General features: G+C 50.7%; 2 protein-coding genes across 2 annotated transcripts in view; both read right to left on the reverse strand.

Moving 5' to 3' along the window:
• The window catches only part of THOC5 (THO complex 5), a 55,536-nt gene extending 54,775 nt beyond the window's left edge, over positions 1 to 761 (reverse strand). The window contains exon 1 of the mRNA XM_042781935.1: positions 678 to 761. Coding sequence (XP_042637869.1) covers positions 678 to 761 — 84 coding nt within the window. The remainder of the gene's footprint in view (positions 1 to 677) is intronic.
• Positions 762 to 2,714: 1,953 nt separating this feature from the next.
• NIPSNAP1 (nipsnap homolog 1) overlaps positions 2,715 to 16,260 on the reverse strand; it is a 51,517-nt gene continuing 37,971 nt past the window's right edge. Inside the window, exons 3-11 of the mRNA XM_007947997.2 lie at positions 12,686 to 12,813; positions 12,463 to 12,508; positions 12,136 to 12,230; positions 7,435 to 7,505; positions 7,151 to 7,291; positions 6,842 to 6,873; positions 6,382 to 6,476; positions 4,912 to 4,995; positions 2,715 to 2,779 (exon numbers count right to left, since the gene is read on the reverse strand). Of these exons, the coding sequence (XP_007946188.1) occupies positions 2,715 to 2,779; positions 4,912 to 4,995; positions 6,382 to 6,476; positions 6,842 to 6,873; positions 7,151 to 7,291; positions 7,435 to 7,505; positions 12,136 to 12,230; positions 12,463 to 12,508; positions 12,686 to 12,813 (757 nt within the window). The remainder of the gene's footprint in view (positions 2,780 to 4,911; positions 4,996 to 6,381; positions 6,477 to 6,841; positions 6,874 to 7,150; positions 7,292 to 7,434; positions 7,506 to 12,135; positions 12,231 to 12,462; positions 12,509 to 12,685; positions 12,814 to 16,260) is intronic.

Below are 16,260 nucleotides of genomic sequence, written 5' to 3' on the forward strand. Positions count from 1 at the left end.
GTTTTTGCACTTGGAAACCCAATAGAGGTCACTATGAGCCAGAATCAACTGGATGGCAGTGAGTTTCCAAGAGCCTTCGATAGACAATAGAATCTAGTCAAAACTTATTAACAATTTTTTGTTTTTATATTAAATACAGCTTTGGCATTATCACCTACGTACAGGTAATAGCAGTTTTGATTTAAACTAACTTCGTTTCCCGTTAAAAGAAATTTACACTTAAAAAGTGACAATTAAAATTTGTTCGCAAGCAGTCACACAGATGGTACGTTGCAAAACCCACAAAGGCGAGACCCAAAAGGCGGAATCCTGACTTTGACAACACAGGTAAAAAACGCCCGGCACTGATGGGCGCGCAGTAAAAGCGAGCTGCTACCGTCATTACCATCACTAAGACCACAGCTACTAACACTATCATCATCCCATCACAAGGCTACAACGTGGGCCCTGAGGAGCCTGCAGCGAACATTTCACAGATGAGGAGACTAAGCGTAGGGTGCCTCCTGCGGAGTGAGGGCGAAGGAGCCTAGTCGCACCGGCCCCGGGCGCCCTTCGGAGCATCCGCGTGTCCGTTCGCGAACACCCAGCTACGCGCCCACCCCAGCCGACCGGGTTTCTTACTCACCTCACAGCATTCCGAACCCGTCCCCGCTAAAAAGCCACTTCCGGTGGGGCACCATAGAGAAGCGGAAGGAAGGAAGGACCGGCCGAAAGCTAGGCGCGGAAGCCGGAAGCGAAGCGGGGAGGCCACCAATGACCATGGGCGCCCGGTGCAGGAAGTGTCTGAGCGGTCCAGTAGTGGAGACAGTTGACACCTGGCTTTTCCCCGGGAGGTGGCGGTGGGTATCAGCTGGTCACCACCTCCTCACCTTATCGCTGCCCTCTGAGACCAGGAAACTAAGTCCGTAATGGGAGAAATGTATGAGCTCCGTGCCCTCTCCCCAGGGCCTAGAAGCAATTGATGGGCGCTTCCTAAGCGTTAAAGCAAGAGCTCTGCTAGTGTAGTGCCTAAGGCACTTGACTGCTAAGCAGAAGGCTGGTGGTTCAAATCCACCAGTCACTCCTCGGAAGGAGGTAATGATATCGCCTTGGAAACCCAAGGAGGAGTTGCTGAGTCTGGTCGTACTGGACAGCACCTAACAACAAGCGTTAAATCAATGTTCTTTTAAGCGGAAGATCACAGAAGACTGTGGTAGTGCCAATATTTAGTCCCTAGTAGATTTGTCTTCAAAACGTTGCCTGTCATATTCAGGGCCCCAAGGCACACGATGAGGGCATTAACCCCATTTTACACTTGTATTTTTTCAGGAGTGCATTACTAGTTCCCTCGTTTTAAGGTCGATTTATCTAACACAGCTCTAATGCAGTATTTGACTGCATCAAGTGATTCCAAGCCCTGGCACGAACCGTACAGGCAGGGTCCAGGACTTTTGGTGTAAATCCTTTTGGTGTAAATCCCCGGCCAGGGCTAGAAACACCCAAACCCCTAGTTGTATGGTTCCTTCTACCCTGGGTGAGGGTGAAGATGCCCTGCCTGAGCTCAAGAAACACAAAGCCCTAGAGGAGGGCAGAAGCACCAGGCAGGACTGGAAAGCTGGTCAGCTCTACCTAGTTTCGGGGGTTTTGCCACTGTGCCTTCCAGCTGACAAAACAAACAAACAAAAAAAGTTTACAGTAAATATTTAATTGGTTCCATCAGCAACTCCAGCACAAGTTTTTTCTGGAAGAGAGGTGGAATCAAGCTACCAAGGGGTTCGTGAGGTGTGGGGATCACAGAGGAAACCCAGTTACTGACTTCACTCCCCACAGCAAGTGGCCCAGTAGAATGAGGGTTGGGCTAATGGAATGTGAAGTGGGGGAGAAGGGAAGCAGATGGGAGGAAGGCAGGCCCATTTTGTCCCTTCACCTGCAAGGCGGCTGGGGGAGGCAGGAAGGACACTGTCCCTGCACAGAAGGGCTAGAACTACACATTCAAGTTCTCAATCCCACTACTTGGAGAGAAACAAATTAACCTCTCCCCATCTGTCTTGTATGAGAACCCTTCCCCAAGTGGTCCAGAAGTCACCTCTACTCTATCTTCCTAACTCTGGATTCAAAATTCTGTGATTCAAACCCAGCTCGGCCTTCTGGTTCCCTGCTCCATGTTCTGTTTCTTGCCTCCAAATCTCCTCCAGCCCCCATCCCAGCTTGGCTCAGTGGAATGTCCTGACCACCTCCTGATCTTGTGGCTGGGAGTTTTTGGCAGTTCCAGACTTGTCCCCTGGACTGGCTCATTCTGTCCAGCATATGGGTGGAGGCCAGGGAGCTCCTGAGGGCCTGGCCTGGTCCCAACCACCTCACGTCCCATCCCACTTCTAACCACTGGGCATACTACCTTTCGTGCAACTAAAGTGAAATTAGGGATTTCCATAGTGGTAACTAGGGGCTGGGGGCCTTGAGCTGAGGGATGTGGGAAGACATGAAAGGTCGTAGTTCTTCTGTCAGTGAAACTAGAGACTGTTTTCCAACAGGAGAAGGAGGAGGGTGGGGAAGGTGGGCAGAGTCTGGGCAGAGCTGCAAATCCTCAGACCCTGTCGTCCTTCAGCACCTCTTTGCCTGAGCTGAGCGCCAAGCCCCGGACCCCTCCAGATCTGAGAAGAAACTATCACTCAGGACCAGGCGTTCCTCTGTCCGTGGCTGCCCGGAGGGAGGAGGGAAAGGAGGCAGAGGCAGCATCACTGAAGAGGCGAGATCTTCAAGGGGATCATGATCCGAGATTCCATGTGCCGCACCAGGGGGACTGTGGAGAGAAAGGCAGACATCATGGAAGTGGATGCGGTGGGGGGAGGGGGAACCAAATGAAGCTGAGCCAGGAAAAGCTCCACTGTCCTCCAGGAAGGACACATGGAGAAGGCCAGCTTCCTCACAAGGTGGGGTAAGAGGGGACTTAGGTGGTAATGGAGCTCTGGTGGCGTAGTGGGTAAGACATCTGGCTGCTAACCAGAAGGCTGGCGATTCAAACCCACCAGCCACTTGGTGGGAGGAAGATGAGGCAAGCTACTTCTATAAAGATTTACAGCCTTGGGAACCCAATGGGGGTTGCTATGAATCAAAATCAACTGGATGGCAGTGGGTTTTTAGCTGAGTGGTAATGGAGTCCTGGGATATGCAAATGGTTAACACACTTGGCTGCTAACCAAAAGGTTGGAGGTTCCAGGCTACCCAGAAGCACCTTGAGAAAAACCTGGCAGTCTATTTCTGAAAAGTTAGCCACTGAAAACCCTAAGGAGTACAGCTGTGCTCTGACCACATGGGGTCCCTGTGAGCTAGAACTGATTTGACAGCAACTGGTGATTTTTTTCAAGTGGGAATGAGATGAGCATTTGACATTTTTAACAATTTTAGATTTATTTTACTGGGTATGTGAAAAACTGAAAATTAAAAAAAAAGGCTAGGTTACAAAGAAAGAAAGATACTTTAAAGAAAAAGATCAGGAAGATAATTGTGGTGACCGGACGCTGGAAGAGCAGGCTGGGAAGGTGTCCTGCAGTGGCTGAGGTTTGATAAACACTGATTTAGTCCCACTGCCTCATTTAACAAGGAGCTCTGGTGGTGTAGTGCCTAAGGTTCAAACGCATCAGCTGCTCTGCAGGAAGAGATGAGGCAATCTCCTTTACCACCTCAGAAACCCAATGAGCATCGCTGTAAGTCAGAACTGACTTGATGGCATGAGTTTGGTTTGTTTTTTTGGCCTCACTTAACAGGTGGGAAAATTGCAACTAGAGAGAGTAAGGAACAGCCCAAGGTCACCTAGGAAGTCATACTCTCCCTCCTGTTCAGAGCTTCTCAAACTTGAATGTGCATACAAATCACAGCCATGTCCAAGGTCACAAGGCTCTTGTTAAGTGCAGATTATGAGTCAGTGGGTCTGGGAGGGCCTGAGATTCTGCACTTTTAACAAGCTCCCAGCGGATGCCAATCATATCCATTGGGACCACACGATGAGTAGCCAGGCACCTCTTGGCTCCTTCAGCAAACACAGTCTTTCCTCACACCAGCTGACATCTGTAAGCTTAACTGTAAGCTGCTCAAGGGCTGGGACAGGCTCTTGTTCTCCACCCACCTATCCATCACAGTCCTTGGCCTATCTTGAGGACTCAAATCAACACTTACTGAATCCAGGTGGTTCTCAGGGGTTACCAACAAAGTGACAAACTCATTGAGCAAAAACAACAGGTGATACTTGTGGCGTGTTTCCTCTGGACCAGACCCTGGTCGAAGCACTTTTCATAGATTACTTCCAGGAATCCTCCCTACAGCTTGGAGGGAGGTACTATCTCATCGCCATCTCCTCCCCCCCCTTATTCCCTTTTGTGCAGACATAACTGATCATTCAGCCTGTCTACCCACCTATTTACCCATAGATTAATGTTTGTTATCACTGATAATGCAGTATTGTATATGTAAAAGGGTTAATCATTGTTGGCTGTACCTCCTATGCACCTCTCTGTGTCTTCCTTTTCCTTAGTGTTATTGTGTTGGTCACTTGCTTTTGGTATATTGCCTTTCCCTTCACCCCAACCAATTATTTGTCTCTTACCTATCTAGCAATTTTGCCTCAATTATCTCATCACCATCTTATAGGGAAGCAAACAGCCTCAGCGGAGGTGAAGCGCCATGTCCAAGGTCACAGTGAGCACTCAGCTACTCCACATCTCCACTTGGCTGCCTTATCATCCCCCAGAGCACTCAGCCAGAACTGCCTGGATCGTACCGATTGTGCCACCAGGATAGAAACTCACTAACTCCATGGTCCCCATCACTGGAAGTAACCAACTGAGGCTAGATCCCCATGCAGAAGGGATTCCGTCCCCAGAGAGGGCTCCTGGCAGAGGACCAAGGGCCCCACTAACTCCCAGAGGCAGCACTCACCTGTGTAGTAGACATTCTCATCCCAGCCCCTCTTCCTCCAGGCAGCATTTCGAGTCTCCTCCCGAGACTGCAGGTCTTTATAGGCTGTAAGAAAGGTATAAGGAGCTCTGGTGGCACAGTGCCTAAGGCATGTGACTGCTAATCAAAAAGTTGGTGGTTCAAACCCACCAGCCACTCTGTGGAAGGAATCTCTACTTCTGTAAAGATCTACAGCCTTGGGAAGCCACTGGGGATTGCTATGAGTTGGAATCGACTCAATGGCAGTGGATGTTTTGGGGAAGACAGGCGTATGCTTATTCCCCAGGACAGAGGTTCTCATCCCATACCCGGCAATGGACCCTCTCCCCACTGCTCCAAACCCTGCCCTGCCATCTACTCCTAGCCAGATGCCTTAGGCTATTAGCAAACCCTGTCTCCTTTGACAATCTCATCCAGCTAGTACATATGCTGACAACTCCCAAATTTGTATTTCTAGCCCTGACCTTTCCTGCAGGCTCCAGACTCATATATCCAGTGCCCACTTGCTGTCTTCATTCAGATGTACCAGCGTCTCAAACAGAACACTTCCAAGGGCCAGTTACACTCCTAAACCATCCACTCTGTTCCTCCCCTAGACCTCCCTGTCTCAATAAGTGACAGCAGTATTTATACAGCAGCTCAAGCAGGAGCTTGGGAGTTCTTCTAGAATCTTCTTCTCCCTCCCTTGCCCCACACAGCCAAGTCCTCCACAAGTCATGTTGGTTCTACCTCCAGACTAAGCAATCTGTAGCCTCCCCGCACATTCACTGCCACCACCTTAGACCAGGCTGCCATCTTCTCTGGCCTGGACTAGTCTTACCAACTCCTGACGGCCCACTTCCTCTCTTGCTCCCCTACAAGCCACTCTCCACACAGCAGCCAGGGCAATTACAGTAGAACATCCATCAGACTGTGTTGCTATTGCTTAAGATGCTGTAGGAGCCTCCTGTTACCTTTAGAAAAAAAAAATCCCAACTCCTCTTCATGGTCTGTGAGGCCCAGCCTACTCTGCCCCCGTCCCTGTCTCCTCCCCCATCTCTGTCCACTCTTCCCTGCTCTCTGCACATCTACTTCCTCTCTGTTCCTCAAAGCCCTGAAAGCCTTTCCCCACAGCAGGGCCTCTGCACATGCTGTTCCTACCCCTTGGAATGCCCTTCCCCCAGCAATTCACCACTGGCTCCTTTTCATCCTTTAGCTCTGTTCTTACATTTCACTCCCTCAGAGGCCACCTTTGTCTACCCAAGTCAAGGTAGGTCTTCTATGTTTTCTTCTATTGTATCTTCCTATTTCTTTTCTGCAAGGCATTTGTACTCATCTGAAATGATCTTGTTAGTTAGGGGGTCTCTCCTCTGCTAGAATGTCACCTCTATGAGGGCAACAGTATATCCCTCATCCATCGTGTTGACGGCAGAACGGGGATTAGCAAGGGCTCCCGGAGGGTCCCCAGCCTACCCCAGAGATGGTGCACAACGTAGAGCTCTCCTATTTGTGAGAAGAAGCCGCCCACCGCCTCCTGGTTCTCCTGCCGGTACTTGATGGCTCGGGCCCTGGAGATGGCAGAAGAGTGCTGGGCAGAGGCCAGGACTCTGGAGGAGGCCTGGGAAGCTGGCTGGTACAGAGGGCTCCCTGATATGTACCCAGGCTGATGCCTTGGCTACAGCTCATGGAGAGACAGGGCCCCCGGCTGGCAGAGATGATTCAGGGCATGAGGTGATGGAGGGGCAGGAACTGGCTGCTTGCTCTCCCAGGGGAGGCTTCACAATCCTGCTTGGACAGCCTTCTCCCAGGTCCAGGAGGGGCAGAGGATGTGAGTTTCCAGTGCTATAGCCCTGGAAAAGTTGCCCACTGGGGCCCTTGGCCAACGCAGGATGAGCAGAGCTCCCCCCACCCCAGCATTAATACCACCACTCACCAGTTGTTCCCCCACTCGATCATGGTTCCTGGCTGAAAGAGAGGTAGAGGAAGGGTGGGAAAGAGCCCCACCTTGGGTCCGCCCCATTGTCACAGCTTCCAGGGGCTGCTCAGCTTCATTCAGGCAAACTTGTACCTGGGCACGCATGTGTGCACAGGTGCGACCACACCTCGATTCTGGGCCCATAGGGAGGGGGAGGCCAGGCTCAGAGCAGGTGCTAGGGCCCAGGGCCCACCTCAGGGCGCTTGCAAAGCACCACTGCAGCAGGGAAGGTGGGAGGCAGGCAGGGCTCTGTCAGGAGGAAGGCACCTTAAGCTTGTATGTCCTCAGCTCATAGATGTTGGGGCCTGCTCGGGGCAGTGGCTCATTCCAGAAACTGAACTCAAGGAGCAGCTGGTTTCTCCTGGACTGCAGCATCTGGCTCCGCTCCTTCCGGAACTCCAGGTACTCCTGTGGGCATGGCAGTATGGGCAGGCCAGTCAGAAAGTGCCTCATCGTGTGCCCCATGGGGGGATGGAGGCAGCCCCCAACACAGGCCGGGCCAGAACCAGTATCTAAAGAGTGGAGGATGACCTGGCTGGAAGCCAACATACCTTGTTGATTTTGAGCTTGTTCATACAGTCCATCAGAGCTGGGTAGCCACCAGAGAATCGCCATAGATGCACTGTCAGAGGGGTGGGAGGTGCAGGTCAAAAGGCCGCTGGGTGAGACCTACCCTGCTTACTCCAAGGCTGGCTGAGTGTGTATATAAGAAAGGGGAGCCCCCAGTCTGGTTCCCTCTAGCACCACGGCTCTCTGAGTTCCCTGTCTTGGCAAAAGACAGTGCTGGATAGGGGATGATTCCAACACAAGTCCAGGAGACCTTGGTTCTGACTTTGACCCCTCTATGTCCTCATCTTGAAAATGAGGTAGTACTCCCCAACCCTCCTTCAATAGCAAGCAAGGGGGCTAGATGTGTTCTCTCCAGGAGCAGCAGCAGGGTGAGGCTGGATAAAAGGAGGGGGGCAGGTCTGATTAGCCGATACGGAACACTCCCCCAAGACAATGACTTGAAACAAGTAGATCCTGGACAGAGCGGGAGAACAATATGGAACAAGACTCCAAGTTATAAAAAGACCAGGTTTGCTGGTCTGATAGAGCCTGGTGAGACCCCCAAGACCATCGCCCCTAGTTACCCTTTAGGTCTGGAACTGAACTCACTCCCATGGCTTCCAGCCAAACAAAAGACAGGCATACAGGGTGAACATTTACATCAGGTAGATACTCCTTGGAAAGTGGGAGAACAGAAGGGCAGCGTTTGCACAGAGAGGCAGCTTGGGGGCAGGAGTGCATGGGAGGGAAGGACACAGGGAAGAGGTAATTACAGGGAGGAAGTGGGAAGAGAGCTGATACACTGTGGGGAATTGCAGTCAATGTCATGAAACAAAATGTGTACGAACTACCATGTGGAAATGAATTTGCTCTGTAAACTTTCACCTAAATCACAAAAAATTAAAAATGAACAGCACAGCATGCACAGGAGGCTGCCCCATGTTTAGAGGTGGGTGAGGATGTATCCAGAGATGCCGTCTAGGTTTCACGATCATGACAGCAGATGCTTCTGAACAGAGAACTGAGATCTGGGGCGGTGGGTGGGAGGAAGGCTTACTTTTCACTGAAAACTCTGCATCATTTGAATTTTTTATCATATTCGTCTAATAAAGTTGTGGTTAGCTGGGGTCGAGTCAGTCCCTGACTCGTGATGACCCCATGCACAACAGAACAAAACACTGCCTGGTCCTGCATCCCCCCAACACACACACACATTATCAGTTATTGATCACTGTGTGATTTATAGGTTTTCATTGGTCTTAGTCTGGAAGCTCCGCTAAAACCTGTTCAGCATCATAGTAACTACAAGCCTCCACTGAGCAGGACGGGAAGTGGCTGTGCACAAGGTGCATTGGCTGGAATTGAACCCAGGTCTTCTGCATGCAAGGCACAAACTCTACCACTGAACCACCACTGTCCCCAGTAAAGAAACCTAGTTCATTGTGCAGAGGAAGGTAGATAGTTTTGCCATCCTGGGATCCTGGCTGACCCTGTCAGAGAAGGAAGGTCTCCAAAGGGTCAGCTGGGCAGGCTGGAGCTATGGGTACCAGCTGACCGACAATTTTCAAAGAAAGCACAGTCTTTTACTTCCGGTCTCCGCCCTGCCCCAAAATGATTCCATCTGTGCCTTGATTTTCCCATCTACAAAATGGCCTGATCCTATAATGTAAAGGCCTCTTTCAAAGATAAATAGCCAAAGTCTGAAAGCTACCAAAGCCAGCAATGCTGACCTGCACAAGAGAGATTCACTTCATTCAGCGAGAACAGCTGTTATAGTTACAGGGACGGCAGCAGAAATTCAAGAGGAGAGAGAACTTTCTAATGATTCTTTGTCATCATGGGCCGTTGAGTCGATTCTGACTCATGGCAACCTGTCGGATGGAGAACTGCCCCTTCCGGTTTCCTAGGCTGAAATCATTACAGAAGCAGATCACCAGGCCTTTCTCCTGCTCAGCCACTGGTGGGTCTGGACCACAGACCTCTCAATCAGCAGCTGAGTGCTGCTTAACCATTGTGCCACCAGGGCTCCCTCCAAGGATTATGGTGGTCTCTACAGAAGATGGGTCAGTGGTTCTCACAAAGTCACTACAATGCATAGTGAATAAGGCATTTGGCCGCTAACCAGAAGGTCAGTGGTTCAAACCTACCTGTTGCTCCACAGAAGGAACATGGGGTGATCTACTTCCACAAAGCTATACAGCCTCAGAACCCCAATGGGGGTCCTCTATGAATCAGCATCGACTCAATGGCACTGAGTTTGGTTTGCCCCTGGGGTACAGGTCCCAGGGACTGCTCCAGCTGATTCTAATACATATGCTCTGGGGTCCACACTTTATGAGACATACAAAATGTAGGATATGTTTTCAAGATGCAGGAGCTCATCCCTCCAAGTTCATGTCTTAAGCAGCAAATGCTTAAGAGAATCCAACCAAGTAGCATCATTGGAGCACATTAGGTCACGTCTGAAATGGAAAACTGAAGACAGAATGAGTTTTCCTTAACCCTCATGTTGCTGTGTCAAAGTCTGTCAAGGGCATCTGTCTGTCTGCAGGTCCCACCACCCATTGATCAGTCTGGTGCACTGTGGTGGCTTGCATGTTGCCATGATGCTAGAAGCTCTGCCACTGGTATTTCAAATACCGACGAGGACGTCCATGGTGGACAGGTCATAGTGGAGCTTCCAGACTAAGACCAGGAAGAAAAGCCTGATGATCTACTTCCAAAAATTAACCAAGGAAATCCTATTGATTTTTTGTTTTTTTTTTTGCTCCCCACAGACCGTTGTTTATTACACACAGGAGAAAACCACAAGCTTAACAAATGACAACCAGAGAAGCTGCAGGGCACTGTGCTGACTCCAATCTCTGCACCCTCCTGTCAGGCCACGGCTCAGGAGCACTCGGCTCCATGCTCCAACCCTGACCAGGCTGCGTTAACTCCTGCTCGGCACTTTTATTTTAGTTTATTTTTCTCTTATTTGTCAGGTTTTTGGTTTTTTTTTTTTTCTTTTTAAAGAAACTTAGGGTGTGGGACCACCACGGGAAGGGAGAAAGGGGTGTAGCTCCCTGCTGCTACATATGGGAGGGTGGACTGGGCAGTTCTTAGAAGAGCAAATAGGTGTCACTGGTGCACACTTGGCTGGAGGACACAGGTGGGACGCTGGAGTCATGAAAAGTGTGCCATTTGCCTATCACTGGACTCTGGCAGTAGGCTGTGTAACGGCCAGCCGTGGTGGTTCCGGAGTGACTGGACACAGCATACAGGTTATAAACAGCATGAATGATATTGCTGCTATTGCAGGATATGTCTGTGTTTGCTAGAAGAAGAGCCCCCCAGGCTGGAAGGGCACAGCGGCCTCAAGCATGCCAGCAATTATAAGGATGGTGGGACAGGCGTAGGCAGTGTTCTGTTCTCGATGGCAGCTGACAATGCCAATTAAAAACAATCTGCAGGTCACGTTCTTTTTCCTTTTTAAAGCCACACACAAGTATTAGGGCTATCAAAGGATGAGATAGATTGGCTTACAAGGTAGTGAGCTCCCTGTTGCTGGCTGTGTGCAAGGGAAGCTTATGGGCCTCTCTGTCAGAGTGAGTTCACTGTGCTATGCTTAAAAAAAATCCAAACCCAAACCCACTGTCATCAAGTTGATTCCGACTCCTACTAACCCTTTAGGACAGAATAGAACTATCCTAAGGCTGTCAATCTTTACGGAAGCAGACTGTCTTTATCTTTCTCTCAAAGAGCAACAAATGCATTTGAATCGCCACCCTTCTGGTTAGCAGCTGAATACTTTTAACCACTATCCACCAGAGCTCCTTAGCACTGTCCAAGATGGTAGCCACAGTGTCTATTGGTAGGCACTTGAAATGTACCTGAGTTTTTCATTTTAATTAAGTAGGCACAGGTGGTTTGGTAGCAGCCGTCTCTGACAGCACATGTCTAAATGTCAAGGCCCCTCTGAGTGGCTGAGGTGCTGAGGCAACCAACTTCACAGGTGGTTCCTAGCACCTGGTGCTGAGGTGGGAAGTTGGGGAGCCCTGGGGCATGCCAGGAGTGCCCTGGGAAGCTGTAAGGAACCAGCTCTAACAAGAGCCCCTGTTTACTCCACAAACATGTGTAGGGAACTGGGGTCTCAGTGGTAAAGACAGATATCCATGGGCCCTGCCCTCCCAGGACTCACCACCTCTAGGGGGGGACCGACAAGTACACAGGCACCAACAGGGGTGCAGGATCAGGGCTGTGAAGACGCAATTGCTGAGGGCTGGGGAGCTGCCTGGATGAAGGGTATCAGGGGAGGCTTTGAGGAGGAAGGGGCATCTATACTGAATGGAAGGTGAGGGGAGGAGGAGGTAAAACATACAAGAGAGAAAAAATGTTTAGGCAGAGGGAACTGCGTGAACAATGGTCTAGAACCAGAGAGTGAAACTGCTGATCTGAGAAACGGAAAGAAAGTTCTAGCTGGGGGCACAGCCCGGTGAGCAAGGAAGGAACACGGAGCTGAGGCTGGGCAGGGAAGGACTCCCAGAGCCTCCTGGACCACACCAAGGGCAGTGGGGAGCCATGCTGGGCATGTGGGCAGGGAAGAGAGGTGACGAAGTTGCATTTAGAAAGAGATCTTGGGTGCTGCTGTGGACAGAGAATGGCGGGCAGCCGGAGGCCTGGGCTGGGTGGCAGCAGTGGCCCTGGGGAAGGTGGCCCCTCACCTGCCTGGTCCTGCTCCCCATACCACGTGTTCCAGTTGCCCACGAGCGAGCATGGGTAGTCCTCATCCAGGTGCAGCTTGGGCAGCACAGCCTCCCTGGGGTGGGGCACAGAGAGGGGGCAGGGTTCACACGAGCTAGCAGGCTGGGATAAAGGGCTGGGCCTCTGTGTCCCCATCTCTAAAACCCAGAGGATGAGTGAGGCATCCTGAGGCCTTCCAGCTCTGAAGCCTACATCCCCTGGTTTCTGCAAGAACATGGAGCAGAGGGAGCGTGGAAGGGCTGTGGGAGCGGAGGGGCTGGGAAGGGTGGGTGGAGGAGGATGCTCACGTCAGGCTGTTGTAGGCATCCAGGCACTCAGGCTTCACATTGTGAACTGCAACAGAGGACAGAGAGCAGCGGGTGAAGCAGGGGCTGTGCCTGTCTGCAGAATGGGGACGGGGGAGCCCAGCAGGGCCAGGGGTTGTCTTAGATTCTCCAATCTCCCTGCAGGAGGCTTGCAGGCCTCCAGAGGCCCTGGGAGGGCAGAGCTGGCAGCCCAGCAGCCACTCACACTGGATCTTATACAGGTTGCTGGTCTCCTTCTTGGACAGCAGGGTCGAGTGGGCGTCCTTCCGGGGATCCACCTTGTGGACAAAGAGGGAGCGGAACCAACTGCCTTCATTGTCCTTGGAATAGAAGCTGTAGGGCAGAAGAGTTCAGGTGGAGGGGCTTCCAGGGACAGAGGGAAGCCCTGACTCTTCATCTGTTCAGCTGCCCTGCTCCCTAGCCGGTGACCCATATTATCTAGGACTGAGGCCATAGAGTCCCATGGCAGCTCCAGTTTGTGAAATGTCATTGGAGCCGGCTGGGCAGACCTGATCCCTTCTAGAGATCCCAGCTGCCCAGCCAGCCTTCAACGCTTGGCAGGGCCTCAGGAAGCCAGGAGAGGGAGCCGCACCTCCCACCCCTTCCTCTGGCCTCTTTGCTTCCACTTCACCTTCTCCTGGGGTGTCGTCTACTTGGTCCACACAACTACAGCCTCCTGCTAACAGGATCAACCCCAAACCCACGTTGCCTGATGCCCAGAACCCTTGAGAGCCAAATCAGTCTTGTCAGTTTCCTCTCCTGCACCCATCACCCATCCTGCAAGCATGCTCCTCCCAGAATACAGCAGGGCCTTTTACTCTGGGCTTTCTTTGCAAACTCTGTTCCTTCCAACGAGAGAGCTGCACTTACCTCCCTTCCTGGAGCTTACACTGCAGTTGGCCTGTGCCCCTCCTAGCCATCACAAATGGGAAACCAAAGAAAAGTAAGCTGAGTCCTTGAGGGGTCCTAGGCCACTGAAAGAAAAAGGCCTTGGACTTCACATTGTGAACTCAACTGGGGGTATCTGGGAATGCCCAAGTTGACCAAGGCCCTAACTCTGCCTCTGGTGGTCCAGGCAGACATCAAGGAGGAGGAGGTGAATGGGCTAGTCTCCAAGGCTGATTTTGCATTTTCTAGGCAGATAGAAGTGAAAGGCATTGCAAGGCAAGATTCATTCATTTGGACATTTAATTGACAAATATCTGCCCTACACGGCTGCCTTGGGAGCTGTGAGAATGGATGGACAGATGGATAGATGGCTGGCTGGCTGGCTGGTTGGCTGGCTGGGTGGGTGGATGGATGGATGGATGGATGGACGGATGGACAGATGAATGGATAAGAAGCATGTGCTTTGCCCATGAGGACTACATTTGAGAGCAGAGGGACCTCAAGGTCCCAGCAGGGGTGAGGCTCATTTGGTTGCTGCCAGAGGCTGCAAATCCATTGCTCAAGGTCTTGGTGCAGCTTGCAGCCAGGCCTGAAGAGCAAGTGCCCCCTGGAGGGCAGGTCCCAGCCTGGGAGCTGGCAGTGGGGGCTCTAGAGGGCAACAAGACCCCTTCCTTTTCAAGCCTTTCCTGTGGCTTCAATAAATGTTTGACAAATAAAAGTATTACTGTTTCCCAAATATGCAGCTCCTGTTGGGACTGATGGAATTTCCAATATCATTATAAAGTGATGATACATTTGCATGCTCCTGGACGAAGGTGAGAAAGGATTCATCCCCAAGAGTTACCACTGTTCACCTGGGAGAAGGCAAGGGAGACTGTTCAACTTTATTTTATGCATTACAATTTTTTGTAAAGCTCAAAAAATTTTGTTTTATGCCAAATTTTGGAATTCATAAGCTCTTCCTGCTGCTGGGTATGTATTTGCTTCATTAATAAAAAGCAAAGGGACAATGTCCATCAGATGGACCATGTGGTCTGTGAAATTTCTGGACCAGAATAAGAGATCCTATAAATAACAGTCCCTGGTGACCTCCTCTCCATCGGGGAACTGGGATCAACTTTTTAATAGTATGATCTCTCCGACTCCATGCAATGATCTTGTGGTGTTGGTACTATTACTTCGCCGTTTTCTTTTTTTTTTTAGTTTTTATTGTGATTTGGGTGAAAGTTTACAGAGCAAATTCATTTTCCATACAGCAGCTCATGTTTCATGACATTGACTGCAATTCCCCACAATGTAACAGCTCTCTTCCCATTTCCTCCCTGTAGTCACCTCTTCCCTGTGTCCTTCCCTCCCATGCACTCCTGCCCGCCCCCACCCCAGCTACTGTCCTGTGTAAACACTGCTCTTCTGTTTTCCCACAATGGGTTGCTCCAAAGAGTATATCTACCTGATATAAATGTTCACCCCATATGCCTGTTTGTTTTTTGGCTAGAAGCACAGGAGTGAGTTCAGTTCCAGACCTGAAGGGTAACTAGGGGCCATAGTGTCAGAGGTTTCACCAGGCTCTATCAGACCAGTAAAACTGGTCTTTGTGTGTGTGTGTGTGTGTGTGTGATTTTGAGTTTTGTTCCACATTGTTCTTCCACTCTATCCAGGATCTCCTGTACCCATCCCCCTCTAAGTTGCTGACAGTGGTAGCATCTAGTTCTTCTGGTCTCATGGCCATATAGGCTGAGGATCATACAGTCCACTAGTCCGTTGGACTAATTGTTTCCATGCATCATTCATTCTTCTTTGCTCTGGACAAGGAGAGACCCATAGTTGCATCTAGACAGCCGCTTGCAAACTTTTAAGACCTCAGTCACTGTTCACCAAAGTAGGATGTGGAACAATGTTTTTGTGCAGTATGTTATGCTACACACTCATTTTCAAGACAAGAAAACTGAGGCTTCTCAGGGAGTTTAAGGAACTTGTCCTGGGTCACACAGCAAATGAAAAGTAGAGCTGAAGCAACAACCAACACTTTCCTCTCAAGCCAGTCCCCACCTCAGAGCAGACACTGACTTGGGTGATGTCGGGCAGACACAGTGAGAAATCAAGCATAGTCTACAAAGCCACTGCCAGTGGGGACCTGACCTTTGGTTCAAATGTAGAGGGGCTGCTTCCCCTGGAGGCGGTGGTAGTACGGAGGAGAGCGGGTCCCACTATTTGTCAACCAAGACCTTTGCTCCAGGACAGAACACAGAGTAATTTATTAACGTCACTACTGACCAAGATAAACAGCCCAGTGCCAGCCCTGAAGAGAGAGCCTGGGGACTGGCATGCCAGGATGGGGGTGAGGAGGGAGCCCAGGAGTCCCCATGGGTCCCCCCCCCACACTCCTTGTCACCTCAGCTCTTCCGGCTGTCACATGGACAGAGTAGAGCAAACCCACCCCCGAGGCTACGACCCCTAGTTACTCTTCAGGTCTGGAATTGAACTCACTCCTGTGGCTTCCAGCCAAACAACAGACAGGCATATAGGGTAAATATCTGTACCAGGTAGATGCACTCCTTAAAGACCACTCATGGGAGATCAGAAGGGCAGCATTTACACAGGCAGATAGCTCAGGGGTCAGGAAACAAGGACACAGGGAGGAAGTGGGAAGAGAGCTGCTACATTGCAGGGACTGCAGTCAACCTCTTGAAACAAAATGTGTATGAACTGCTGCATGGAAAAGAAATTCGCTCTGTAAACATTCACCCAAATCACAATAAACATTAAAAAAAAAAAAAAAATCTAAGAAGAGACTTGTCCAAGAGCCCAGGGCAGGGTCTGAACCTGAAGCCAGAGTCCTCCGGTGCACATTTCTCATGAGTTCAAATGTCACTTTCTCAGTAGGTCATCATG

Source organism: Orycteropus afer, unplaced genomic scaffold (genome assembly GCF_000298275.1).
Source record: "Orycteropus afer afer isolate SDZICR_OR568_19922 unplaced genomic scaffold, OryAfe1.0 scaffold00197, whole genome shotgun sequence".
Lineage (NCBI taxonomy): Eukaryota > Metazoa > Chordata > Mammalia > Tubulidentata > Orycteropodidae > Orycteropus > Orycteropus afer.